The sequence below is a fragment of the Seriola lalandi genome, unplaced genomic scaffold (assembly GCF_002814215.2).
Source record: "Seriola lalandi dorsalis isolate HSWRI2012SDOR001 ecotype SW California unplaced genomic scaffold, Sedor1 jcf7180002054606, whole genome shotgun sequence".
NCBI lineage: Eukaryota > Metazoa > Chordata > Actinopteri > Carangiformes > Carangidae > Seriola > Seriola lalandi.
In genome coordinates, this window is record NW_019525159.1 from 2,686,347 (window position 1) to 2,713,640 (window position 27,294).

Below are 27,294 nucleotides of genomic sequence, written 5' to 3' on the forward strand. Positions count from 1 at the left end.
GGTGGTGGAGGGGTGTTGGAAGCAATAGAACAGAGGAAGGAGGAGAAGGAGGAGGGTGAGGGGCGGGAGGGACCAGTGTTGAAATTGAATGCCAGGGCGCCATGTTCTCACCGCCAGCGTTTCCATGGTTACAGGGTAATTCTGGCGAGTAAGGAAATTTCATTCACTGTGGTATGAAGAAGAAGAAGAAGAAGAAGAAGAAGAAGAGAAAAAAAAACACACACACACAGGAGGGAAATATCAACAAAGCAACCGAGGAGGAGAAAGGAATATACAGCCAAAAACAAAAACAAAAAAAAAACAGGGAAGAGAAATAAGAGAAGGAGGAGAAAGAAGAGGAAAGAGAAAACCTCTACCCGGGTTTATGCCACCCATCCCCCAGGCGATCTGCCTCTGTCTCTCATTCTTTTTTCCTTGTGTATTTCTGTGATGCTTGGTTTGTTTGCCACCACCCTATAAGCAAACACAACACCCACCCACAATCCTCCAGTTCTTCCAGCAGCCCTGCAGGTATATGGCAAAGAACAAAGAGAAACACTGTTAACTCGCCACTCTTGTGTGTGTGTGTGTGTTCTTTCTTTTTGGGAGGAGGGCAGTGGGGGTTGGTGATGGGGTGTAGGGTCAGGGGGTTAAAGAAATCAGAGGGGTGCAGAATTGTTTCACAACACGTTTGACACGCACGTGAACCGGCTGCTGACATGTCAGAGGCTCGGGCAAAGTGCAGCTGATTTCTTAGATTTCAAAGGGAAGAGGGAAAAACGAGTGTCGAAGTAAAATTCTGAATGCATGTACAAACCTGAGCACACAAGCATGTGTGTCAGCCTGCGCAGATACAGGCACACTTTCTCTCTCCAGCTAACTGAGCTTGACAACTGCATGGGGTTTGACTGGGCTGTCGCTGCAGCCAACCTGACAGCTGTACAGCCAAGTGTCCTCCGTACACACACACACACACACACACACACACACACACCCACACATCACACACACACACACACACACAAATACAGACTTGCGCACACGACTTCAAGTGTAATTTCTGATACGATGTGCAGGTTTTCTCATCAGCACATGCGGCATGTTTTGACTGAGTGAGCCATAAACGCACCACACTGAATCATGTGTTGTTTATTATCCTCAAGCTGGTGTGTGCAGATGTTTTGCTATCACTGAAAATATCATTCAAATTTTCATTATTGAGATAATAAAATATAAAGATTTATAATTTGATCACCTTGTTTTTTTTTTTTTGTCCTCCTGTCTTGCAGTGGCTGAGGAGGGACTCTGGGAGTGCGGACTGTCCTACGAGTGCAGGACTCTCCTGTTCAAGGCCATACACAACCTCCTGGAGAGGTAAAACCATCGTCGTTCTCCAGACACACTTCAGTAGCTGCACAGTGAGGACTGCAGTCAGGATGTGAATGACATACATAGAATATGAAAACATGTTACGTAACAGGCATAGTTACATAGTGATGTAATGTACACCGTAATACATATTTAATGGAGAATATAACTCACAATGTGGTGAAATTTTGAGTTTTTGCACTAAAGCAGATGTGGAATGTAACAAAATACATTTACTCAAGAAGAAGTTTCAGGTACTTTTCATTTTATGCTACTTTATACTTCCACTCCTCTCCATTTCAGAGGGAATGTACTTACTCCACTACATTTGTGTGACAGATTAAGTTACTTCCTCAAATTAAGATTTTAAACATGCAAAACATGACCAGTTTTTAAAATATAAGGTACCATTATATTAAACTACCTAACAGTTCATGAGTGATGTATGAAGCGGTTCAAATTAGTTCCTCTGCATCCAACTACAACATTAAAAACAGCTTACATACTAAGGCACCAATGATGTAATAATATAATATACGTTGATGGGGCTTTTACTTTTTTACTTCAAATAAAGTCCTAATTTTAAGTACATTTAGTTGTTAATACTTGTTAATACTACACTTTTATAAGTAACATTTAATTTGAGTGCAGGACTTATAGTTAGTGTGATATTGCTACTTTGACTTAAGTAAGTGATTTGAATTTTTCTCCCAGTGAAAATGCTCCCACACGATTAAACCAGAATAGCTTCTATATTAAATTTAAATTTTACTTTTTTCTTTAAAATAATAAAAGATTTATTCAATTGAAATTGATTATGTCTTTATATATATAGTATGATAAAATAACGCTTTAACTTTTAGTAGTCATTAAGAATGTTGCATTAAATGTAATCTTACTCTTGTAAATAAACGAGAATGAGGTTTTTGGATTTTACACAAAAAATCTCCAAACAAAAGGACTTTAAGTCTAATTGATGGACGGCTTTAGTTTTCTTCCAGAAGCTTCACCTTAATGAAATTATAACCTGAGTGCGGAATCACTTGCTCAAGTACCCAAAGCTCTCCTATCTGAGTCAGAGCCATCTGTTAAATGAAGCAGCACATATTTGCTCTCTATTAAGTTAAGCATCAGTGATCATCATAGGGGGCAGGCTGAATTAACCTTCCTATTACCTTGAAGCTAACTCCTTTTATAGCTCACTGTTTCAGCTAAGGAGGGATCACCACTCTCTCTTTCATATCGTACAGGTGAAACTGACCTCTGTCACAGGCTGTTTTTTTTTAATGGTTATCAGTACTTAGAACAAGCATAGATTTTAAGGCCAAATAATTAAGCAGTTGTGAATATTTCAGTAACACAAAATGACTCTTAATAAAGACGAATGTTCAGACTCAATTACAAAATATCACGTGGAATACTTAATGTATAAACTGTGGATTTCATAGGATGTTGTTGAATTTGCAATGGTCAGGAGAGCACTGTTGTATGGTTCGTTATTTTTCAATTTTTCAGAATAAGGCTGGAATAACAGTGCGCAGGTGAGGGCTTTGTGGTTGGGTGAAGTCTCAGAGTAATCAGTTGGACAGACTGATGTTTGTTTAGATAAGTAAGTTGGACATCTGCCATTGGTGCTGAGGTTAGATTTATAGAAGCCCAATGCCGCAAGACTTAGTCAGCTCAGAAGTCGGCATATGACAGCGTAATGTAATGCTTGCTTCCAATGTGAACACAACAAAAGATGTATACAATATTTAACAAAATAAATGCACTAGTCAAATGACCCTGAATAATATACATTGCCAGTATTATGAACAGTGCCTTACTATAGGATATAATTAGATGGAAAGAAAAACAGACGCGCTACTCTGCAGATGGGTTTATGGGAAGTGTGTGTTGAAGGCTGGTGTTTTGATTTTTGTGCACAATGCAACTTTTGACAGTTACTGTGGGCAGATAATTGACATTGACATTTTGGTAACAAGGTGGTGCCAGGATGGAGCTGAGGCGGGACGAGCAGGACACAAACACAAACACAGTTAGGTGTAATAGCTTGAGACACCTGTCAATCAAGCAAACATGCTTCCGAACATACAGTACCTCTCTTCAAAGCTGCCCTAATCAGTGTTTTTATATCAATATTTCAGTGTAGTCGTTCAGTCTCAGCTCCATGTTTTGGTATTATGGCTCATTCCCAGATGCATTTTTCATCCAAAAATCTTTGTTAAAGCCACTATATGCTACAGACAAGGTTAGCGACCAGCTGATGTTCAGTGAACAGTGAAGCATTTAGCAACTAAACCGTCAGATATTTGTCTGTGGTTGCTCCACTGATATATAATGCACTGTTAACACTCTTACAGTGTGATCTGATATGATGGATCGGTACAGGGATCAATACTGACCTTATAATGTGGTTTTGTATTGGCCCGTGATGTGACCACGTCATCCGCATTAAATACAACTGGTTTGTTAATGTTGTTATAAAAAGGAATCTTTTCCAAGAGAGAGAGAGATAGAGAGAGAGATCATATGTGGCAGTGAGCAGCCATGGTTAGAGAAGAAAACATCGGCAAGAATGCACCAAAGATGGTATAGCGAGAGGCTGACAGCTTTGGATAGCTGGCTGGAGTGTGAGTGGAGAAGAATCCATAAAATCATTTTGTAATTCCTCGACCCGGGTCAGAGGATCTAGCAGGGAAGTCTCTGGCACCTGCACACAGAGACAAGTCAAACTTCTGAGGGCGCTGAGTTTTGTCTGTGAAAGGAGGCTGAAACGAGGTGAAGAAGTGCACAGATGGTGGAATAGCCAAATAGGGAGCACGACGATGACTGAACTGTTTGATGTGATCGGAGTTTGATCTGATGAAAGAACAGGTTTTGGAGAGCTATGTGTAAAACGCGCGCACCGCTTTGGGGGCAGGCAGATTAGCGGAAGATTACCTTTACTTTTCCTGCGCGCTCGTCATAAACACATTTCGCACTTCACTCAGAAGTGCGTCTGAGGGACAGTCCCTGCTGCAGTTTATGTGGAATAAGTAAAATCATACAACCGCTTTAACAGTCAAAAGAGCCAAAGTTAGAGTCAATATTATTCTGTTTGCATTTCTTGCTGCTCAATTTAGCTTTTGATAGAAAGGATACAAAAAAAAGTGATTCAATTTTCACAAGGTCAACTAAATATAAAAACACATCAAACTGTTTCTGCTCATAGAAGCTTTGAAATTCATATCAAGGCCAGAAAATGATATTATGGAGGCTGTTGTTGAGAAACAATCTGCAGTGTAATGAAATACAACACTGAGCCACGAGCTTCAAAAATCACCACCGAACTGAATCAAAAGCTCCGAGCTTCACAAGAATAATGCTTGTTGCGTGATTCTTGTTCAGGTGTTGCTCTTAATCAGCCATGGTCCTGTTTATAATGAGAGAGAGGAGAAGAGAGAGATGTTAAACCATACTCCGTCTGTTGTCTTTTTTTTTGTATCGTGAATGATTTTCTTTCTCTCTTGCTCTTTTTCTTCTTTTAAAAATTTCTTTTTTTACTTCTCTTTACTGCTGCAGATGTTTGATGGATAAAGGGTTTGTGCGGCTCGGGAAGTGGTTCTTCAAGCCACACGAACTGGAAGAAAAGTCTTTGGGCAACAGGTAAGTGAGCGTTTAACACACACACACACACACATGCGCGCGCGCCGCTGAGATATTGTCACTGAGCTCCTTCAGCATGTTTAATGCCTCTGAGCCCGTGAGGATTCGTGTGTGTTAGACCGTGAGAAATACACCCATCAGCCACAGCATTAAAACCAGTTACCTGTTGCGGCTGATTGGTGTATACACTACAGTAGTCTGTGTGTGTGACCGGGTGTGTGTGCGCATGTCAAAGTGTGACACAGCTGCGCGGTGTGAATGGCTTTCATGTGATTCAGTATTTGCAGTGTCTCCTCTCCTCGGTGTTCCAGCGGCTGGCTCATGGTGTGAGACTATTAAAAACCAGGGCGGTGAATGGTGGTGAGAGGTGAGAGCTGAGCTTGGTCGAGCTCTCACAGCTCTCTCTCTCTCTCTCTCTCTCTCTCTCTCTCTCTCTCTCTCTCTCTCTCTCCCTCTCCCCCTCCGGGTGAGGGGAGGGTGGTCGTGTATGTGTGTGTGTCGGAGTCACACTGTGTAACTGTGTAGGCAATGTGGGAGACAGACAGAGAGGTGGGCGCGATGACAGCAGCTCAACTTGTTGCTTCAGCCATTATAGTTCCCTCTCACAGCTCAGTGTGCCCACTTCAGCTTCTCCAGCTGCTGAGGATGCAGCATTCCTCACATCTCTAACATAGCGAGGCTCAAAATGCTAAGTATTCTAGTAAATGGCTCCAAGGAAACCACTTAACTGTCAAATGGCTCATTTTAGAAATCTGTTTGAATATTGCTTAGAGGCAGCAAACACACACAAAAAAAAAAATCATCCATGTATTTACATTTACTTTGTAGTTTTTGAAGTGGAGAGCTGTAAATTGCGTTGTCATTCAAATGCGCTGTAAATTAAGTGATGCACAGGAAACCCTCGCTCTAGAAAAAGTTGCTGACACAAGTGCAGTCTGCTGTGATGTGCTGTAGCAAACTCAGGTTTAGCTGTTCAGAGCAGGTGGTTCAGAGAAGTCCCTCAGTGAGGCACACTGCGTGACATCTCGAGAGTGTACGTGTAACTTGTATTGAATACTTTTAGTGCTCTGAGAAGCCTGAACTTTCTCGTACCTAAATGCAGTCTAATGTGAAATACACTGGTTCGTGCAGGTGACAGATGAAAGGAAAAAACCTGAATAAACTGGAGGGGCACTCATAGAGCGCAGACCTCCGCCAAGGCCATTGTCAAACAACACACACCAGACTTCAGAGAAAAAAAATTCAAATTCATAGCAAATGATCCAGATCTGCCCCAGAATGTAATGGCTTCTTCTCTGGCCCGTGACCCGTCCCTCCACCAAGTTCAGCGCAGATCAGTTCAGTACTTTGCATAATCCTGCTGACAAACAAAAGAACACACAAACAAACCAACCAACCAACGAAACAAAGAGACACGCGTCATGAATGCGTAAAACATAATGAATGCGGTCGCTTTCATACAGCGTGCATTGAATGTTTTAATGGTAATGAAAAAGGATGTGAATCATATGTCATGGCCTTAACAGTCACCAGATCTCAACCCAGATTAACAACCATAGGAGATTTCTGACTTCATTGTTCGTCAGCGCTCTCCACCGCCATCAGAAAAACACCCAACGAGGGAAAGTTCTTTTAGCAGAAACGTGTTCATCCCTCCGATAGAGTTCAATTGACTTGTAGAATCTATATCAAGGAGCGCTGAAGATTGTTCTGCTGCCTCGTGGAGGCTCGAATCTTTACTAACACACTTGGCAACCACATGCAATATAAACTATAATAGCTTGTACATTAGCTTACAGTAACTAAATGTGAGTGTAAAGTTTGTGTCCTATAAATACTTTACACCATTTCTCTTCTTCTTTTTGTCGTTTATTTTAGAGGTTGTGACATCTTTTACAGATTCTCCGTGTCTCTTTGTGCCTTTATCGGACACATTATCTTGTTTGACAAGTGGAGGTTGCTCATTAATATAGTCCATTGAAAAGGCTATGAATTTTCTTTTATAAGAATAAAGAAAAAAAGATTTGCAAATATGACCAAATAGAACCAACATTGCTAAACGGGGGAGTCACTGGCAGAGACAGAGCCATGGAGAATGATTCGAGAGAAGTAGCAGAGAATAATAACGTATGCCAATGTAGGAATGTGTGAAGACACTACAGTCCCTCAGTGTGTGTGTCTGCGTACATACTGTATGCATACAGACATATGGTGGGTATAGAGCTTCTGCATCTGAAATTACACCCAGTGTCTGAGCGTGTGCAGTGATTTGCATGCGTGCGCCCCTTTTGTACATCATGTAATTCCTTATCACTTCGACTGCGCTGTATTAATATGTTGCCAGCTGGAACGCCCCCTGCTGAGCCAATCCTGACTTGTACTGTCTGTGAATTATTGAACATCCTGGAAGGAAAGGCATGAGAAGGAGAAAGAGAAACAGAGAGAAATATTCTTCAACACGCACACACTAACAAACGCAAATCTTTGTGTAGACGGCTGCACTGTGTGGTGTGTTTTTTTTGGTGTAACTCTGCAGCTGTTGCATGTGTCACAGCGTGTAAGTGAAGCATGGCAGTTTTTGTTTTCTCATATCTCCACTGCTTGCTCCAGCACACATGCAAACACACATACAATCCTAAATACCCCCCCCCCCCCCCCCCCCACACACACACACACACACACACACACACACACACCGCCCCTTGTTCCCAGAATAGGAGTGTTGCCCTACAATTGACAGTGTGAGACCTAAGAACCCCTGCAGATCCCTGGCCGTCAGTGTTTTCATGCCATGAGGGAACATTGCTCAGTTAGGCATACACTGACCTCCTGCCTCAGCTGTAACCAGTTCCTTTGTCTCTTCCTCACTCCCACACTGTGCCTTTCATCCCCAACAGGGGGCGCTTCGGCACTAATATCCATGCCATGCCCCCTCACTCGTGCCAATTCCTGCTCCTTGGCGCTGCTGCCTTTGTCAGGCTTATCTGGTGTTTATCTTGTATGTGTCCCCGGGCATGGCGAGGCTTGGCACATCCAGGAGAAGATTCCCAAACCAACCAACCAACCTCCTCTGCTCACCCCCCCCCCCTCACACCCACACCCACCCCCCCTCAATCCAGCACTCCTGCTCTCTTTGTGTCTGAATGGGAGGAAAGCACTCTGGGTTGGTAACGGATTGCATCAGACGCTGAGGGGAGCGAGAGAGAGAGAGAGAGGGAGAGAGAGAGTTACAGGGATACAGAGAGAGTGTGAGAGAAGAAGCATGAGAGAGAGGACGAACAGGGAGGAGGCTCAGTGTGTGTGGTAGGGAGGTGGGGATCAGTGAAGGTGGGGGGTCATAAATTAATCATTACGATAGACGGGTGAATGGAGGTATTAGAGCCTGTCTCTCTCATTAGTTCAGTCAATTCTATGCATGCCAAGTACAGTACACAGTATATTTGTTAATCTAGGTGCTCGCTTTTGCATTCATGGCCATATGCATAAATAATGTTCATATTTTACAGCATAACAGAGATGTCCTCTGGTGCTTGACCATGAAACAAAAACAACTTACACTGCCTGTTTAAACTACTTCAAAATCTCAGAAATCCTTAGTTGATCTGACAGAATAGCTTTTTTAATACACTCCAAGTCTTGTCCTCTCCACTCCTCTCCTCTCCTCTCCTCTCCTCTCCTCTCCTCTCCTCTCCTCTCCTCTCCTCTCCTCTCCTCAGCGAGCAGTGACATTGAGATATTAGCCATCTCCTAGGCAACAGACATTTGGTGTTAGGCCACATGAACAAGGTCACAGAATCTCCAGAAATAAAAATAACAAAAAATATGAAAAGCATCCCCTGTTTTTCTCACCCCTCTTCCTCTATCCTCTGCATCAGACCTGTGTGATAGATTTACTGATGCCAAGATCATCTGTTTATTTTTATTTGTTTTCACAATTAAAATGTCATGTTACAGTAACTGGATGTGTGCAGGGGAGGAGGGAAGATATATGCCTGCAAAAATCTTCAATTCAACCATGTTTAATCATAAACATTAGACAGAAACTAATTGAAGAATAACAAGCAAATAAGAAAGAAAAAATATATGTCATTAAAAAAATTGCCCACAGATCTAATATTTTTTCATATTGGTTTGTTTGGTTAAATATTTTCCCCCAGGGCTTCCAGGGCCTTGAAAAAAAGTTGTAATGAGTGAAAGATCATATGCAATATATGTTGTGTGAAGTATGCTGCTAATGCTGACGTGAACAGTTTAATAGATTTAAAAAAAAAAAAAAAGATAAGTCAAAAGCTTTTTTTTTTATATAATCTTCACCATAATATATATGCACACACAGCATCAAATCAGTATTTTATGTGTGAATATTCAAAATAGTCAGTGGGTGAATGGTGTAAGATCCCACCCATCGTGGGTATGAAGATCGTTTACTCTTTAAATCAGGAGGCAGCTGATTATTCGACTGGTTATAAAAGTGACTGAGAAGAAAAATGGCAGATGGAAACTTGCTGACTGAATGACTGTTAGACTGGAGGATGACTGGAGTACTTTGTGATTGGCTTGAAGACCAGTTGTTAAAAACACTGTAATAAAAGTTAATGGGTTTGTATTTAGAGCTGTTTGATTTTTTTTTTTTGTTTAGTCTAGTGAATTAGTTTATGTTGGTTTCATTTTGTTTTTTTTCAGTACTTCAGTCACTAAGTACTTCCTGACCACCATTGAGGAAAAGACATCTCTTGTATGTAATACCCCTCACTAGACTAGGGCAGTTGAGTAATTTGGATTTTTCACCATACTGCTGCAGTTTCAGAGATTTGCTGGCTCCTACAGTACAATTTTATATAATCTCAGATGTCCAGCTCAAAGCCGCTGTTATGTAAATGACATTGAAAAATAAAGTAAATGTTTGAAGGAAAATATAACATTAAAAATCATAATACCATTTTTGCAGTCATTGATAAATCTGAATATTATAACTATACGTGCTTTAGTCCATCAGTAGTAAAAGGACCTTTATAGAGACATCACAGGAATACACACTGTCTTTAAATACAGCAGCTTAGGTCTATACAGTGGCTCATTAATTGACTACATGCACTGTGAGCCATAAAAATATTAACATACTACAGAGGAATGAGATAAAATCCGGGGCGACCACGCTTTCATTTAAAAATACCTTGTTAAATATTTGGTTTACTGAAATATTAGCATTTTTTCCTTTGAAACGTGTTGTTCTACATGTGTATTGAGCGTCCTTCGAGACAAAAAGCAGAGAACCTCAGATTTCTAATATTACCAGGTAAAACCACTGAAAGTGAGCGGGAAAGGGGGGGGGGGCACACAGATCAATAGAGAGGATGGTGATACATCACAGCAACAGCCTTCCAACAGATCCTTTTCCTCGCTTTTAATTAGGACCACAGATATGAAGGTAAGAGCATGCAGTAGCACGCAGTGATGCTCTTACTGAGGTAAGCAACTTAAGCTTTTCCTCTTGGCAGCATTTGTGTGGGAATAGCCCAGTAACAAAATTTTCATAGTTGACAACAAATCTAATTTCAACTGCAGTACACTGAGATTTTCCTGTGCCTCTTTTTCAGTCAATAGAAAGGGCAATGAATGTGCACTTGCACATGTCTTGGAGTCATGGCACCTTTCCATTGTGAATCCATATAAATGGAGCTGTGTTTGAGCACAAACATTGAGATAGCAACGCTGGCTAAAGCCAGCCACTGGGGGCCACTGAATAATACATCAAGCTGACTGACTCCCCCTTATGCTCCTGTTAATAGTGGTGTGTGACTGCGTGCATGCAGAAGCATATGCATGCTCCTGCACCCACCTGCATAAGCCTGAGTGTGTATGTTAGGATTTGTTTGTATGGAATAAAGTTATTGTGCCAATGCACTGGAAGGACTTTGGAGCATGTGTATACACGCTGCTCACAAGAGCTTACAAGAGGATAAACATCCTCTGTATCGGTCCACATACACCAGAGCAGTGTCTACATTCTTGTGTTTCCAGGAGATGTGCTCAGATTGTGTAGGAAGGGTTAGGCAGCTAGAAGAATGAAGATATTTCATAATAGTGCTACTGTGGTGGCAGGCAGAGATTTTAAGGTGCAAATTAAGCAGATTAATCCTCCAGATCTGAGAGAATCTAAGAAAATGCTATCATGCCTGCTTAGTGCATATGACTTCAGTTAATGATTTCTAAACACAGTTATCAGATCATGGGCTTTAGATGCCTATAACAGTGAGGACAGAAGATCTGTGTGTCTTGCACACAGCTGTTTTACTCTTTATTCCTTTCCATCTCTTTTAATCTAATCTTTCTTTATCTTTTTTCCCACTTGGTTAGCCACGAGAGCAGCAACGACAACCAAGATAACAATTGTTTTTTAGTGTGTGACACATGCGCGTGTGTCAAGTCCATGGTGCATGTCAGACATTAACCAGCTCCACTGCTGGCTGGCTGGTGGCATAGTGATGGGGTGAAAGGATACATATTGTCCCATGAACTGAACAATCAGTCCATTTTCACCTTTTTCAGTGGCATTCAGGTGTGCATATGATGTACTACATATGTGTGTTCATCATAAATGTGGGTTTATGTGCATGCATTGTGTCTCCCTCTACATGCATACACTCACGTACATAAGGTGTTTGCACATTTGCTGAATTTGTGCTGCATATAAGTGTAGGCACGTACCTTACATATGAAGCCAAATGAAGTAGACACACACACACACACACACACACACACACACACACACACACACACAAGGATAGCATGTGGTGTGTCTGTGTTCTCTGGCTCTGCATCCCCTGATTGATTTCGCCATAAAATTGTGCTCAGTAGCCACCCATTAAAACTCTGATCTCATCGATATGTGTGCAGCAATTGCAGTGCGTGGCACTGAATTATTCACCTCCTCCTCTTTCTCTCACACTCGTTTTGCTCTCACTCTTCATTTTATACTGTATCTTTCTTTCCTTGTCCTCCTAATTTCCTCTCTATCCTTCTATTTTCCCTTTTCGTCTCAGTCTTATTCCAGTATTCCCTTCATTTTTCTACCTCTATAGCTCACTCTGTCTTCATCCCTGTCTTTTTTTTCTACTCTGCTCATCCTCTTTTTTCCTCCTCTCACTCTCACTCACTCTCACTTCTTCTTCTCAACCCCCCACCTCCCCCCACTCTTCCTTCTCTCCTCTCCTCTCTCTATCTCTCAACAGGACTGTCAGCCCTGAGGCGAGTCTCAGCCATCACTCCTCTTCATTTATTAATACCTGTACTCATACAGCCCAGCACACACAGCTGCCTCACATCTATGTCCGCTGTTCTCACACACACACACACACACACACACACACACACACACACACACACACACACACACACTTGCTGTCTGCACAAATGTCCCAGAGGATGCAAGAAGCCCAGTGTGTCCACACACTCACACCCGCTTACTGTGCAGGAAAATGCCCTTTGTAAAAGGACAGGGAGCATCAATCTCCCAGCTGCGTCAGCCTACAGTTTGATGCTCTTTTCGTAGTTCTGCTTTTCCCTGACTCACATTTAATTGCGCTTTATTGCAGTCATAATAGATCTTAGGTCGTAATTGTTGCACATTAATTATTGGTTAGATTGATTGCTTGTATAGGTTATCAAATGTGATTGTTTACCTAACTAAACTTTCCGTCTCGACACAATGTTAATTGACTTTTAATCATTTTAATCTGTAGCGTTTGTTGGGCTTTGCTTTGTTACAACATAAACTGTATGTATGAGGTAAAATTGATAAGTACTACCAGTGCGAACAGTTCTTTATCAGCATGCAGTCAGTTCAGCTGAAATACTGAGGGATCCAGGGAATTCTGTTGGATTGCTGCCTGATTTTAAGACAGAGAAAGATAAGATAAAGATACAAAGAGAGCAGAGAGGATTTCCAACAGTGATTCCCTGCTATTTGGCCAGGGCTGCGGTTTTATGAGGGTTCTTGAGGGTATAGTGTTTTTGTAGACACATCAGTCCCAATCAGTATACGCACAACTCATAAAAAATATATAATAACAATATAAACACAAACTATCAACATGAGAGGGAAATAAATACTAATGGATGCTTCATTTCACAGCTTTGTGTAATCTGTGCTGGGCTGTTAGGCTGTAAGTGCAAACAGAACAGAAATTATAATATAGTGAAATACAGAAAAATCAATCAGTCAAACAAACAGATGGGAAATAATAATAATATAAAAAAAACACTTATGACTTACTAACCTACATATCTTAAGTACCTTGAAGTTGCATCTATCCGTGCAGGGTCATGACTTTACCCTCAGAAGATAATTGGAGCATTTTGCAATTGAGATCCTTATGTAAATCGTGGTTGTGTGTGCATAATGTGCATGGCAGTTAGTTGGACCAGTACTCTTGACTTGCAGCTGCTCCCCTGAGCCTCCCTATGCAGCTATATATAGCTCTTCTTATGGTGTAATGATGCACTGAGGACAAGGATGGAGGGCGGTGACATTGAAAGCATTTTGACTCATGTTTTGCAGAGATGCGAACTGGTGAGATGATGGACTAGTGCTGTGTATCTGTGTGTGTGTGTGTGTGTGTGTGTGTGTGTGTGTGTGTGTGTGCGTGCGTGTGCGTGTGAGTGTGTGTGCGTGCGTGCCCGTAGGTGTGAAGGCGACATGCGCTCGTGTCCCTGTTTTCTCGCAGGCTTGTGCATGCATATGTATGTGCTTTAGCTCTGCTCTTCCTCCTGTGATTGTGCAGACCTGTGTTCAAACCACCTGCTGTTATGAGGGTATGTTTTTTTTCTCTGGGAGCATCAGGAATGTTTATGAGGCAGAGAAATTGGCCTCTTTCTCTTTGGGTGCGCTCAGCGCCACCTGGAGGCCGTCACGCTTAACGCCGCATGATATTTGGCTCCCTCATGACTGTGTTCAGTTCTGCCCATGAGTGACTGTGGAACTGGCCATTTTATTGAATTTGATGATCCATTACGGCTCAAATGGAGGTCCAGCTCCCTCAGGGCAAAGGAGATATTGCATAGGCAGCAGGGTAATCACAAGGTGATTACAGTACCTGCTGACTTTATTGTCAGTCTGATATATATAAACCAAGGTAGTAAGGAGCTTTATAGATTAAAAATATATATCAGAGAAGCTGATGATAGTTAATGATGTCCAGCCCGCCCACTGGTATATAGATTGCAATAAGGCCGAGACAATTACTCCTCCGTGATTAAAAAAAGAGCAATGCATGATGAACTGTGCAGGGGCTGTGTAATAAAGAGAGCGCTGCATATGTAAACATGTAGTCACCACAATCAGTCATAAGCAAATGAGGATTTATACCTGCAATAAGGAGCCTATGTGGGAAATGATGAAGATGATCAATGTAGGTAGAGATCTGCGAGGCTTTTACAAAGACACATTCTGAGGATGCTCTCTAAATTGCTATTTGGAGAAAAGCACTCGTCATTTGTCACGCTGCTGCCTGAAAGACTGGCGCATACGCATCGTGCATTTGTTTTTCAATAGATTTGATTCATGGGTTTATTTAATCTGAAGTTGAACATAATTAAATGTAATTTCAATTCAATTCAAATCGCAGTTCAATTATGTTTATAGTCGTGTAGGTTAATTCACATGCAATTAAAATGGACAAAGAGAGTTTGTCTGTTTGACAGTGCAAGCTCATGCTGCCATTTAATTTGTTTTTATGTTGTGCACGAGCTGCAGCTCAGAGGGATCTGTTCACATCTCTCTCTGCTCAGCTCATGGCACACGCAACAGGGGAAGTACACCACCACATCCCTGTACTGTGTCTGTCTATCTGTGGTCTCATGATTTAAACCTTTGCTTGTCTTCTGTCCCCAGTGAACACCTATCATGTTCCTTCTCCTTCTTCCTCCACGGGGAGAGCAACGTGTGCACAAGCGTGGAGATCGCCCAGCACCAGCCTGCGTACCACATCACAGAAAACCACATCCGTCTCGCACAGACCTCCATCACACCAGTGCAAGGTAATACCACAAACCCATTGTTTTCTTCGATGGTTTATGTACGCAGAACAAAACAAGAGTGATGTTCAGTACGAACATGACGACGTGTTGAATTGCACAAAACACAACATGCAAATTAGCAGCAGTGGAGGCTGAATCAGATCATATAGATTATATAAATACTCCATTACAGGTAGAAGTTTTACTTACTATTATTATTATTACTTATGCATCAATATGTAAAAAATATACTCTAATAAACTTTGATATACTTTTGAGTTTCAGAAACTTTTGTTTAATCTATTACAGTGCTCCATATTTTATAAGCTCATATGTTTAGTGTTTAAAATCCTTTTCTCCAAACTAACTAGTGACTCTAGCTGTTGAATAAATATAATGTGTAAAGTAGTTCTTTTCAACTGAAGTGGAGTAGAAGTGTAAAACAGCATGGAACATGAGGGGTTACAAGTATCTCAAAATTGTGCTATTCTATGTGTTCTTAGTTATATCCCAAGTAGAAAAGTAGGAAATTTCATAAAGAATTTATGAGCTTATCTCGTATTTGTAATTGGCTAAAACAGAAATGATTAAATAAAATGTTATTATAGGCAAAGTTAAGGTAACCCTCTACAAACTGTATTTACCTTTCAGCTCCTCAATGTGTATCTTTGTTGCACAATATAATAAAATACAGCAAACTTACTGAAACGATTTAAGGTTGCAGCATGTTTCACATCTTCTCTCCTTCCAATCTGTTTTATCCGTCTGCAGTGATCCTGAGTCCGTACGGTCTGAGTGGCACTCTAACGGGTCAGGCCTACAAGATGAGTGAGCCAGCGGTACGGAAGCTGATGGAGGACTGGAGCTACTTCTACCCTATGGTGCTCCAGCAAAAAGAGGGAGGTGGAGAGAAGGAAAAAGAAGAAGCAAGCCAGGCCTACGATCGCAACTGTCACGTGGCAGTTGAGGTCATCGTAGGTATGGAAAAAAAGTTTGGTGGATTTGAAACAGTGTGGAAAGTGAAAAATGCATCTCCAGTAGCAGGATTTACTGTTTTATGGACATTTTTCAATATTTATACATGTTTTGCATATTATATAATCACACGCAGTACATAATAAAAAACACTGGAGAGCTTTTCAGCAAGAGATGAGCAACAAAAATACATTGGACCACAGTGATGTTGCTCTGCTAAAGCAAACAGGGATCAACTTCACATTGACTACCCTCGATCTTGAGGTAGACTCCCTGGCATTTTGAACTGAGCTATTAGTGGGTGGGAGTGATGTCGAAGTGTACCTTCGCTGCAAAGATCCTCATGGTCGTTCGGCACATCTCAGAGTGGTAAAGGGGAAATAACAGGAAGGGAGGAGAGGAGAGAGACAGAGGGGAAAGATGGGGGAAGTGGTAGTAAAAGCCGCAGGGAGTTACTCTAACAGCTTTGTCTAATCAGTCTGATCCCACAGCATTGGTTTGACCTGATTATAATCAAAACTCCCATGGATACCAGTGGCTTTTACATCTAAAGAGGAAAGCCTGTCTAGTCTTTGCTGCCTGAAATTAAAGTCAAAATGTGAGTGTAAAGGGATTTAAGATGATGTTTTATATGAGCAGTGAAAGGAAGTGTATGCTCACATCAGTGGATATGGAGCAAGTGCATTGCATATACTATATAGCCACTGTACTTGCCACCAATTTTTAGGGATGTCTGCTACATATATAATTTTACCCAGCAAAATATATTAATAAATATAGAAGTTGATGAGGGGGATGTTATCTTTAAGCACAATAATTCATATGTGGGTGTTGCATAATAGAAAATAACTACTGCTCACTTTAACTGGTACCCGATTTTTGACAGTTTCAACACACCCCGCAGTTAAAAGTGAGCAGCAGACACCCTCTCGTTTCATAACCGTAAATAATGTCCTCCTTTTGTATCTTCCCAGGTGGTGTGAGGATGACCTACCCAGCTGCTTTTGTGCTGATTGCCCAGGGGGACCTACCAGTGGAGCAGCCTCCACCTGTTCCTGTAGCTCAGGGCCTCAACAGGGAGCCGAACCACTGCAGCGTGCCGCTCACACCGCCAACGTCACCAGAGCAGCCCTGCTCAGGTAACAAACATACACACACAGGACATCAGATACCACATTATACATACGTGTTGACACGTTAATGTTTTTTCAACAATAAGCTATTTTTGAACAATTGATGTTCGACAAATAATTGCTGTTAAAGAGTCCTTATCCTTGAAAAAATGGTATTTACTGACGATTGAACTTACAAATATATACGCCATGAAATGATTCTTGTTCACACTTTTAGTAACTCTTGTCAGTCGACTAAAGCATTAAGTTCTACTTAAACTTCCGTTTGACAGTTTTAATGTATGTATCCATGGACACACAATAAAGACGGTGCTTGGTGTTTGGAGGAGATAGATAGATAAACTGGAATTAAAAGTCATGGTTGAAAATCCTGCGCTCAGTCCTGTTTTATGACATCTGCTACACCTTTCATCTTTTCAGCGGACAGTGGCTTTGTGACCTCCGTCTCCAGTGTTCCCACACCAGACAGCAGCATGGGGGTCGCTAGCATCAGCCCAAAGCATTCTGGGAAGAAGCTTACTTGTCAGGTGGTCCATCAGGCCTGGAGGGAGTGCTATCTCAACCAGCCTCAGCATGTGTAAGTTTAAGTCAGTTTGTTTCCACTGTTTGGTGTGATTATTATTGAAGTGCAGTGATGCAGTCGAGCTGGCGCCCTCACGGACCCGTTTATTCCCTTCAGACTGAATCCGCCATCTGACGTGACGCCTAAGAAGGAAGTGCCAAATGGAGTTACCACGTGGGACTTCAACGATCTGGGAGCGAGAGCGCCCTGCAGCTGCTCCAGGTACCCCAGAGCTCCAGCCAAGCTGTTCGACAGCATTGTACTTACAGTATATATACAGTATATGAGCCTTGTCTCACATTTTTCACAGGCCTCTTGCACACCTGGGTACTCCAATTAAAACTTTGTTAAGGGAATTTTTTAACCTATGTCAACATACCACACAGTCTTCAAAAAGATATCCATGTCAAGTTTCGTCACATTTGTGATATCAATATAATTGATAAAGTTTTAATGTCCTATTGTTTGTATGAGCATGTTGCTTATGTTCCAGATTACAGTCTAAGATCAAATAAAATTACCGCTGTGCTGCAGAAAAGAAATAATGCTTTGTCACTTGTCAGAATCTTTTATTTTGAAAACAATACGTGACAGCTGTCTGAAAAAGCCTTGCTGGCTGACTTAGGAAAAGAAAGATTAACTGAATGCAGATTTTGCAATTTAAGGACTCCCATTATTGTCATATTAAAGTAACACCTCTGTAATAATTGAATTAGCTAATATTTTGCCTCTAAGGCTCAGATTAGAAACATCTTAAACCTGATCCTTTAGTGTTTTTTTTTTATTTTAATATTGGGTATACATGTATAGTGTTTTTTTTAACTTTGTTTTACTTGACTTTTTCTACAGGTTGAGGCAGCAGAAGCTGAATCTGGCCACCACATCCACTGCCAATGTCCAGACTAGTGCCAACCCCACTCAGTCCTCTGGCCCGTCATTATACCCTCCTTCCCTGCCCAAACACAAGACCAGTGACAAAACAGAAAAGGCTGACAAACAGTCCAAGAGGCCAGCCATGATCCCATTCCACCACCGGCTGTCTGTCACACAGGAAACCCCACTTGAACAGGACTCACCAGGAGGGCCCCAGCTCGGGGGTCTTGTGGCACTGGAGCCACCCTTGGAGCCTCTGGCCGCTCTGCCAAGTTGCAAGTATCCCAAATCGCTCTCCAGGAAAGCCCCTGAGTCCCTTCTGCATTCGCCGATGTCTCCACTTCCGCCCACACTCAGCCCACACCCCCGGGTGCAGGACCCAGAGGTTCTGGAGGGGCCTGTGGATATGCCTGTCTGTCCAGATGGAGCTTCAGGGCTGGGGGTGATCACCAGCGAGACAGCTGTGTATACAGCTCTGTTGAAGCAGAGGGAGAATGGGGCTGGCTGGTGGAGAGGCTTCAGGACTCCCAGAACTGATAAGACTGACTACAGACCCCCTGACCTCCCCTCTGAAAAATCAGAGGATGTGAAGACAGAGACAGCCAGTGAAGGAGCTCCGCTAAAGAGGTAGGAGAGATACACAGTCACGGTATTTTGCAAAGTGTTTGGTACAGTTGGGAAGGGAACAACAAAGAGTGTAGTAATGAAGAATATAGACAGAGATTCTAGGCTTCTGGAAACACTGGGCAGTGCTACCTCAGCCAGAATCACAGACACAAAACATCAGCAATAAAAACTGGGATTTATGGGGATTTAGCATGGATTTATCAGTTAGCACTGGAGCTAATATGTATGATATATCCAATGAAAGCATCTAACTTAATCTGGAAATGTGAGATTAGATATGAGATATGAGGACACAAAAGAAAACAAGACAGAGAATGAACTACTACTGCTACCACAGATTAATTGATTGCATTTGTCTCCTTGTTTCCTTCAGACTATACACACAGACTCACAAGAGATTTAAAATCTCAGAGGAGAGGGTGAGGGACCACATCCACACTTTGGGCCTGTTCCAGCAGCCAGGCGTGGAGGCACTGCGGGAGCCTGGGGATGATCCCTACGACTTTAAGGAAGGAGACATTGAGTACACTTTTTCCACTTCCAAGAGATTAAAGGGCCAAGGACGAGAACCCAGCAAGAAGGCCAAGGTAAGACAACACACACAGTTTGAAGTCATAGTTAAGGAAAAGCTTAAAATAAACATTTTTATATTAATATGGATCACATCACCACATGTATGTGAAGGGGTAGTGTTGCAGAGTTATAGTAATGAACACAGAGAATTATCACCTACAAAGACTTAACTTAACTGTTTTGATTTACTCTCACCACTCTCGTCAGTCTCGTTTCTAGCTTCAACAGGCAGCTTTTTTCATTGAAAAAGACAAAGACAAACCAGAGCGGACAGAGTTAGCGACTAGCTGATGAACATATGGAGCATTTAGCAGTTAAAAAGACAAATATTTCCCTCAACAGTTTGTGATCAACCACAAACAGAACTAAAAGAGAGTGAATATTGGATTAAACATGTCAGCAGGCCAAAGACACGGCAAATGAATGCTAATGTTGCTCCATATCTGCTGGATGTATAAACTGACAGCTGTTTGCGAATATCAGCCATATCAACTTAAATGGTGATGATATGTCAGTGTTGTGTTTACAGCTGGTTTCTGCTGCCCCCAACTGGCCAAAAAATTATGTATCACAAAGTACACATAAATACAGATACTCCTATACTTTTAAAATACCCATTTCACAAAATGCAAAAATGCAGTTTTTCAATTTATGCTTGCATGAAATTCCAAATAAATCATCGATGGCACAAAATGTCAGAATGTCAGACAGTAGCTCTTTAAAAGGGGGCTCTGGGTTTTTTATATTTTAAAAAATTAGACTGGAACTGAAAACAGAATATTCTTATTTTCTTCTAATTGATCCACCAGGGAGAAGAAATCACCAGCAATGGAGCACTGCCTGATGGGAAAGATGCTATGTCCATTTTTAACTCGGCTCCAAAATCAGGTTGGACACCTTCACTGCCATCAACAGCGTATACATATTCAACAGTATGGTGAATGAATTGGGCATTTGAGCAAAAAGTGGTTTGTGTTGTTTTAGATGAATCAGGTCAAGATGACGGAGCTGCCAAAGCCAATCCTTCCTTGACCAGAGAAAAAGATCTGGTGGTCAACATCTCTGATCTAGACAACATATTTGATGAAGATGAGGAAGAGTTGGGGGTGAGACATCATGGTTTATGTACTATATTTGTGTGTGTTCTATATAAAGTAACTCTTAAACAGCTGCATTTTAGCAAACATACTGTAATTGGCACAGGAAAAAAGTAACACATTTCAAGTTAAAAGATTTTGTGGAAGCACAGGCACTGATAGTATAATTTTCTCATTATCCTGTGTGTTTTATGTTTCAATATTCTTAAGCACAGAATATTGCATTGAATAAAACTGATCCTCTAATCTTATGTGTAATAATTTGTAGACTGTTTACCCCAACCAGCACTCAGCAAAGCTGCCGGTGACGACAGAAGATCGGCCTCTCGGGAAGGAAGGGAGAGTTGCAGTACCTTATCCATCAAGTGAGTCACTTTGATGCTTATTTACTTGTAAAATCTTGATGAAAAACATTTCAGAGGCATCTGACTACAGTTTTTATGTATAGCCACTGCATTCAATTGTGATGATTATTCCTTAATCCCATTATACAATTTTTTGTCTCTCCGCTCTGCCCTGTCTCTTCATCTCTTTCTCAATTTCTGTCTGCTTTCAGCAGTAGCAGACCTCCAGCGGATGTTTCCCACCCCACCTTCTCTAGAGCAGCACCCAGCTTTTTCTCCTATCATGACGTATCGTGACACCCCGAGTCAAGAGCCTCCTCCACCCAGTGGAGCAGCTGACCACCTGCCGCCTTTAGCCTCCACTCAGTTTACTGAATACAGGATGGAGATGGATGATAGCATGGCCAGTCCCAGACAGGAGGATATCAAGGTGAGGAATCAATGCCAAAGTAAAAACACATCACATGTTTAGGTGTGACCGGGAAAATAAAAGGATAACTTGCTGTTTAATTACTTTCACAAATGTCTTAAATCCACATAAATCTGGTAATCAAGTCATTGCAAGTACGTGCACACTGACTTGCTGCTAGCTACTGAGCAGCTGCTCTTGCTCACATATCATACTGGAATTGTTTTACTAATACCTGTAGCTCGCTAATTAACTATCTCCATGTTGTGAGTCAGACATCTGTACTGACTGCAGGCTCTGTGAGCTGGGAAATGCTAATTGTAGCAGAATGCACTTAGTGGCCACTATTAGGGGCATCTGCTTGTTAACACAAAACAACAAGCTCCTCCAAACAACAAGCATTTTTAGCACAACTCAATATGTGAAACATGCAAACAGGACTGAAAGGTTTAACATTAGAATTAATGGGATCCAAGTAACTTAATGACAACTGTGGCTACAGGCTACAGAAATAGATTTCCATTGTGTTGTACTGCTGCCTCTATCTTTTATAGATTCTGTAAATAAGAAACATGATTTGGGGAATATCACTATGTAAATGAGAGCGCCAGGGGAGGTTTGCCAGTGGGCTTATAAACACCAACACTGGATACTTTAAGAGTCTATAAATGTGGTTTTGTGCAGCAGGTCTGGCTTTCTTTTGTGATATTTAGTTGGCAGTTAAAATATAGCATGCGATGTTCCACACACATATGTGTGGAACATATTAGACTTCTTGATTTGATCAGTACATAATTTGAACACAATATACCTAAACACTATGACTTAAACACTACGTCAACAATGATTTTATCCTACTGGCATGAATAGCTTATTGCTCTGTGCCATAAAGCTCCATTGTATCAATGAGCCACAATGTTGCACTGGGTGATTTGATCCTTCATTACAATGAACATGGGTACTCTAGTTTATTTTAGTGTAGTCTGTTGTAGTTCAACTCCACCTACAATGCCCTGCTGCTGTAGATACTCTCGACGGCACTAAATGTGTATTAATCTGCTGCCAAAATAAGTCAGCACAAAATAGACAAAAATTTTTAGTCTTTTAATGGGATTTGCTGACAATAAGAAAAATATAGGATATTGCTATATTATTTATCCTTGAATAGCATTATAGTGACATTAGTTAATTCAGATGTCCTGCAGTGTTGGGATGTGTGCTTACAGTTTTAGAATCAAAAGGGATTCCTACCTGGTACTGGGGAGATGCATCTAATTATGTGGCTGTTCTTGTAACTATACTCTGTGCAATGAAATGTGCCTCGATGTTAATAAATGACAAACTTACATTTTTCCTCCCAATCCAGCCACAAATAGGCTCCTCCATGTTTGCCCCACTATCTTGCCTACCCAGCCAGAGTCTACCACCACTCAAGATTCCTGAGCAGTGTTACTACCGTCCATCCTGGGCCCTCTTGCCCAAAATGGAGCATTTCCCCGCAGTCATGCATCCCCAGAATACCACTTTCATCAGGGATGGATACACGTGAGTAGTCAGCTATGATGAGCTTATAAGACATTTCTAAAGGTTTTACACAAGCTTTTAAAAGTGTTGTGCTGGAGTATGTGGTTTCTGAAGGAGGAATATGTGAGGTTGATTTTTTTAGCTTTACTACAAAGAGTGCAGCGCTCGAACCACGATAATGTCCGTCAGTTCAAAAGATTTTACTCTGTTTGGGTGTAAGGAGCAGTGTGACCTTCGAGAGCTGCACCCCAGAGAGTTAGAATGATCTTGTTTGTCTATCTGACTATTTGTTTTTGTTTCCTTTTAATGTGTCTTTTACAGAAACATCCCCAGTGTCAACAATCTCACAGATCAGGAGTATGGCCAGATGAGTGCCAACGCTGCTTCTGTGAGCACCACTGTTGGTATACTCCCATCTCCTGCCACTCCCCGCTTCTCTGTGCCCACTCCACGTACCCCTCGAACACCAAGGGGTATTAATGCTGCAAGTTCTGGGCAGGGTTCGGTGAAGCAGGATGGTACTGAGCTGAGCTCTCCAGCCTCTACGCCCTCGACCAGCCTGCCTCTCAGCTCTGTGGAGCCCCTAGCTCGGCCAGGACCCTCCCTGCCTGAGGCCCACAGCCTGTATGCTATCCTCCTCCTCTCAGACTCCGTCCTCAACGTCTTCAAGGATCGCAATTTTGACAGCTGCTGTATCTGTGCCTGCAATATGAATGTCAAAGGAGCAGATGTGGGGGTGTATATCCCAGATTCTACCTGTGAAGATCAGTACCGCTGTATGTGTGGATTCAGTGCCATTGTGAACAGGCGGCTGGCCCACGGAACAGGCCTCTTCCTGGAGGATGAGCTGGATATTTATGGTCGGACTTCTGAGGTGGGCCGGGCAGCTGAGAGGAGGCTGGCTCTTTGCCGGCGGGACCCAACTATGGGAGACCCCAGGGCCAAGCGGCCTCAGGACGCAGCCCCTGCTTCACCGTTGGTCATGATCCTCCTGCAGGAACAGTGCTCCCAGCCAATTTCATCCCTGACATCACTGCACCTCCCCCTCAGCTGTTCCTGCCATGGCCGCAAGGGGGCACTGCTGCAAAGCTGGATGTCAGAAAAGCAGTGGGCAGATGGGAGTGATGCTTGTGTGGAGTGTTACAATGCCTTGGAACAGGGTCTGCAGTATGTGGATAACCCCACAGGAGGGAAAGTAGATCCAGCTGTTGTCAGAAGTACAGCTCTTCACTCCTGGCCTCACACTAATGGTGAGAAACATGATTTACCTGCTGAAGAAACGATCTGAATGATATATGTCACAAACTCCCATAAATCAAATAGTACTTTACACATTGTTAAGTCTTTGATGAGAATAATAATTTTATGTATGCTTTAGCTGTGTTTATGTTATCTAAACTATGTATTAATGTGTTTTGTATGTTTGTTTCTTTTTGTGTATTGAATCTTGTTAACATGCGTTCACCAGTTTATGCATCCTTTTGTGTGTGTGTGTGTGTGTGTGTGTGTGTGTGTGTGTGTGTGTGCGTGTGCGTGTGTGTATTTGTGTGTGTGTGTGTCTCTGCCACAGTGGTGGACATGAGCATGTTGTCGTCCCAGGACATGGTTCGCATGCTGCTGTCTCTGCAGCCTTTCCTGCAGGATGCCATCCAGAAGAAGAGAACGGGCCGGACCTGGGAAAACATTCAACATGTTCAGGGTCCACTCACCTGGCAGCAGTTCCATAAGATGGCTGGAAGAGGCTCCTACGGTGAGTCCAATGTCGGATTTAGATAGGGCCAAATGGGCAGATGCCCATGGTGGCATGTTGTTGGGGGGTGGCAGGGTGCTCACAAAAAAAAAAAAAAAAACTCTTACATTTTTGCAATCATTTTCTATCGCTAATTTGCACATCACGTCAATGACACAAGGGCGTAGGTTTGCATATGGACCTACCAATATTTTGGGAGAACAGAATCGTCCCTATCCCCATTCGCGCTATAAATTCCATGTACTTTCTCTTTCACCCCTCTATTGAAAAATATGAATAAAAAAAACAAAAAACAAAGAACAATGGAATGTAGCCTTCAAGAATTTAAAGCAAATAGTACTATGCTAAAATATACAGTCAGTCAACTTTTTATTGCAGAGCATTTTAATACTCTGAGACATAAAAAATATGGACATATAATAGATATAATAATAAAATGAAACAGATTTTGACACTGCAAATAGAACAGTGGCATGTAGCCTTCAAGTATTTAAAGTAAACAATACTTTGCTAAAATGTAAGCAGTAAACTGTTTATTGCCCCATATTTCAACTGCGATTTGGAAAGTGCGAAGGCACCATTCACAAACGGCCTTTTGCGGGTCTATAAACAACCCCTCATCATCATCCTCGAAAAGCAAAATATTTCCTCTTCTGGCTTTTTCTTTCGACGAGCCAAAGTGCTGCAGCAGTACCAAGTCACGTTTGGTCACGTTTGCCATACTATACAACGTCTTTCTTTCTTTTTTTGCTTTTAGGGCCTTACTATACCATGACGTCTTCATACCTTGCCATTCTATGACGTTTTCAGATGGTTTTATGCTGTACTATACTTTGTAAATTTTTCCAATTTTTTTTGCCATACTATACCATGTCGTTTTTTCACATTTTTTGCCATACTATACTATGTCGTTTTTATTGCTTTTAGGGCCTTATTATACCATGACGTCTTCATACCTTGCCGTACTATAACGTTTTCAGATGGTTTTATGCTTTATTATACTTTGTCATTTTTTCAATTTTTTCGCCATACTATACTATGTCGTTTTTTCACCTTTTTTGCCATACTATAATGTTTTTTATTGCTTTTAGGGCCTTATTATACCATGACGTCTTCATACTTTGCCATACTATAACGTTTTCAGATGGTTTTATGCTTTATTATGCTTTGTAATTTTTTCAATTTTTTCGCCATACTATACTATGTCGTTTTTTTACATTTTTTGCCATACTATACTATGTCGTTTTAGGGCCTTCACATTTTTTGCCATACTATACTATGTCGTTTTTATTATTTTTAGGGCCTTATTATACCATGACGTCTTCATACCTTGCCATACTATGACATTTTCAGATGGTTTTATGCTTCATTATACTATGACCTTCTTTTGACATTTTTTGCCATACTATACAATGTCGTTTTTATTGCTTACGGCCTTATTATACCATGATGTCTTCATATCTTACTATACTATGAGGTTTTATTTAATGTTTTTATGTCTTATTATGCTACGTTATTTGCTTGATATCACGTTCCTTAGCGACTTCCTAAACTTTTATGTATTATTTGCTGACCTTGATAAAATCACAATATATAGTGTAGCATAGTGGTTAAAACTGTGGACTCTCAATGCAAAGGTTAAGGGTTCAAACCCCACATGGTACCTTTCTGCATTGAATTTTCATGATTTCTCTGTCCCTTTATGAGTTTTCAGTTATCTCTGGCTATGATGCCTGACTACACTATGATGGTTTTATTCTTTACTACACTATGAAACTTACTTACTACAATTATTATAGTATGTTGTTTTTTCACGTTTTTGCCATACTATACAATGTCTTTCTTTCTTTTTTTGCTTTTAGGGCCTTACTGTACTATGACGTCTTCATACCTTGCCATACTATGACATTTTCAGATGGTTTTATGCTTTATTATATTTTGGCAAAAAACGTAAAAAAACAACATAGTATAGTATGGCAAAAAAATTGAAAAAATGACATACTATACTATGTCCTTTTTATTGCTTTTAGGGCCTTATTATACCATGACATCTTTATACCTTGCCATATTATGACGTTTTCAGATGGTTTTATGCTTTATTATGCTTTGTAATTTTTTCAATTGTTTTGCCATACTATACTATGTCGTTTTTTGCCATACTATACTATGATGTTTTTTTTTGCTTTTAGAGCCATATTATACCATGACGTCTTCATACCTTGCCATACTATGACATTTTCAGATGGTTTTATGCTTCATTATACCATGACCTTCTTTGACATTTTTTGCCGTACTATACAATGTCGTTCTTATTGCTCTTACGACCTTATTATACCATGATTTTTTCATATCTTACTATACTATGAGGTTTTATTTAATGTTTTTATGTCTTATTATGCTACGTTATTTGCTTGA

The 27,294-nt window shown here is 41.3% G+C and overlaps 1 protein-coding gene across 4 annotated transcripts in view; it reads left to right on the forward strand.

Moving 5' to 3' along the window:
* Window positions 1-27,294, forward strand: part of LOC111664768 (mediator complex subunit 13L) — an 87,635-nt gene that overhangs the window by 46,068 nt on the left and 14,273 nt on the right. Inside the window, exons 3-18 of one of the 4 annotated variants that reach the window (XM_023419512.2) lie at window positions 1,269-1,353; window positions 4,912-4,995; window positions 14,888-15,033; window positions 15,784-15,990; window positions 16,962-17,126; window positions 17,541-17,697; window positions 17,800-17,904; window positions 18,532-19,182; window positions 19,556-19,769; window positions 20,565-20,643; window positions 20,740-20,861; window positions 21,121-21,217; window positions 21,409-21,626; window positions 22,972-23,150; window positions 23,451-24,379; window positions 24,700-24,879. In XM_023419512.2, coding sequence (XP_023275280.1) covers window positions 1,269-1,353; window positions 4,912-4,995; window positions 14,888-15,033; window positions 15,784-15,990; window positions 16,962-17,126; window positions 17,541-17,697; window positions 17,800-17,904; window positions 18,532-19,182; window positions 19,556-19,769; window positions 20,565-20,643; window positions 20,740-20,861; window positions 21,121-21,217; window positions 21,409-21,626; window positions 22,972-23,150; window positions 23,451-24,379; window positions 24,700-24,879 — 3,618 coding nt within the window. The remainder of the gene's footprint in view (window positions 1-1,268; window positions 1,354-4,911; window positions 4,996-14,887; window positions 15,034-15,783; window positions 15,991-16,961; window positions 17,127-17,540; window positions 17,698-17,799; window positions 17,905-18,531; window positions 19,183-19,555; window positions 19,770-20,564; window positions 20,644-20,739; window positions 20,862-21,120; window positions 21,218-21,408; window positions 21,627-22,971; window positions 23,151-23,450; window positions 24,380-24,699; window positions 24,880-27,294) is intronic. The other 3 variants (XM_087177477.1, XM_087177478.1, XM_087177479.1) reach the window with 3 other exon arrangements.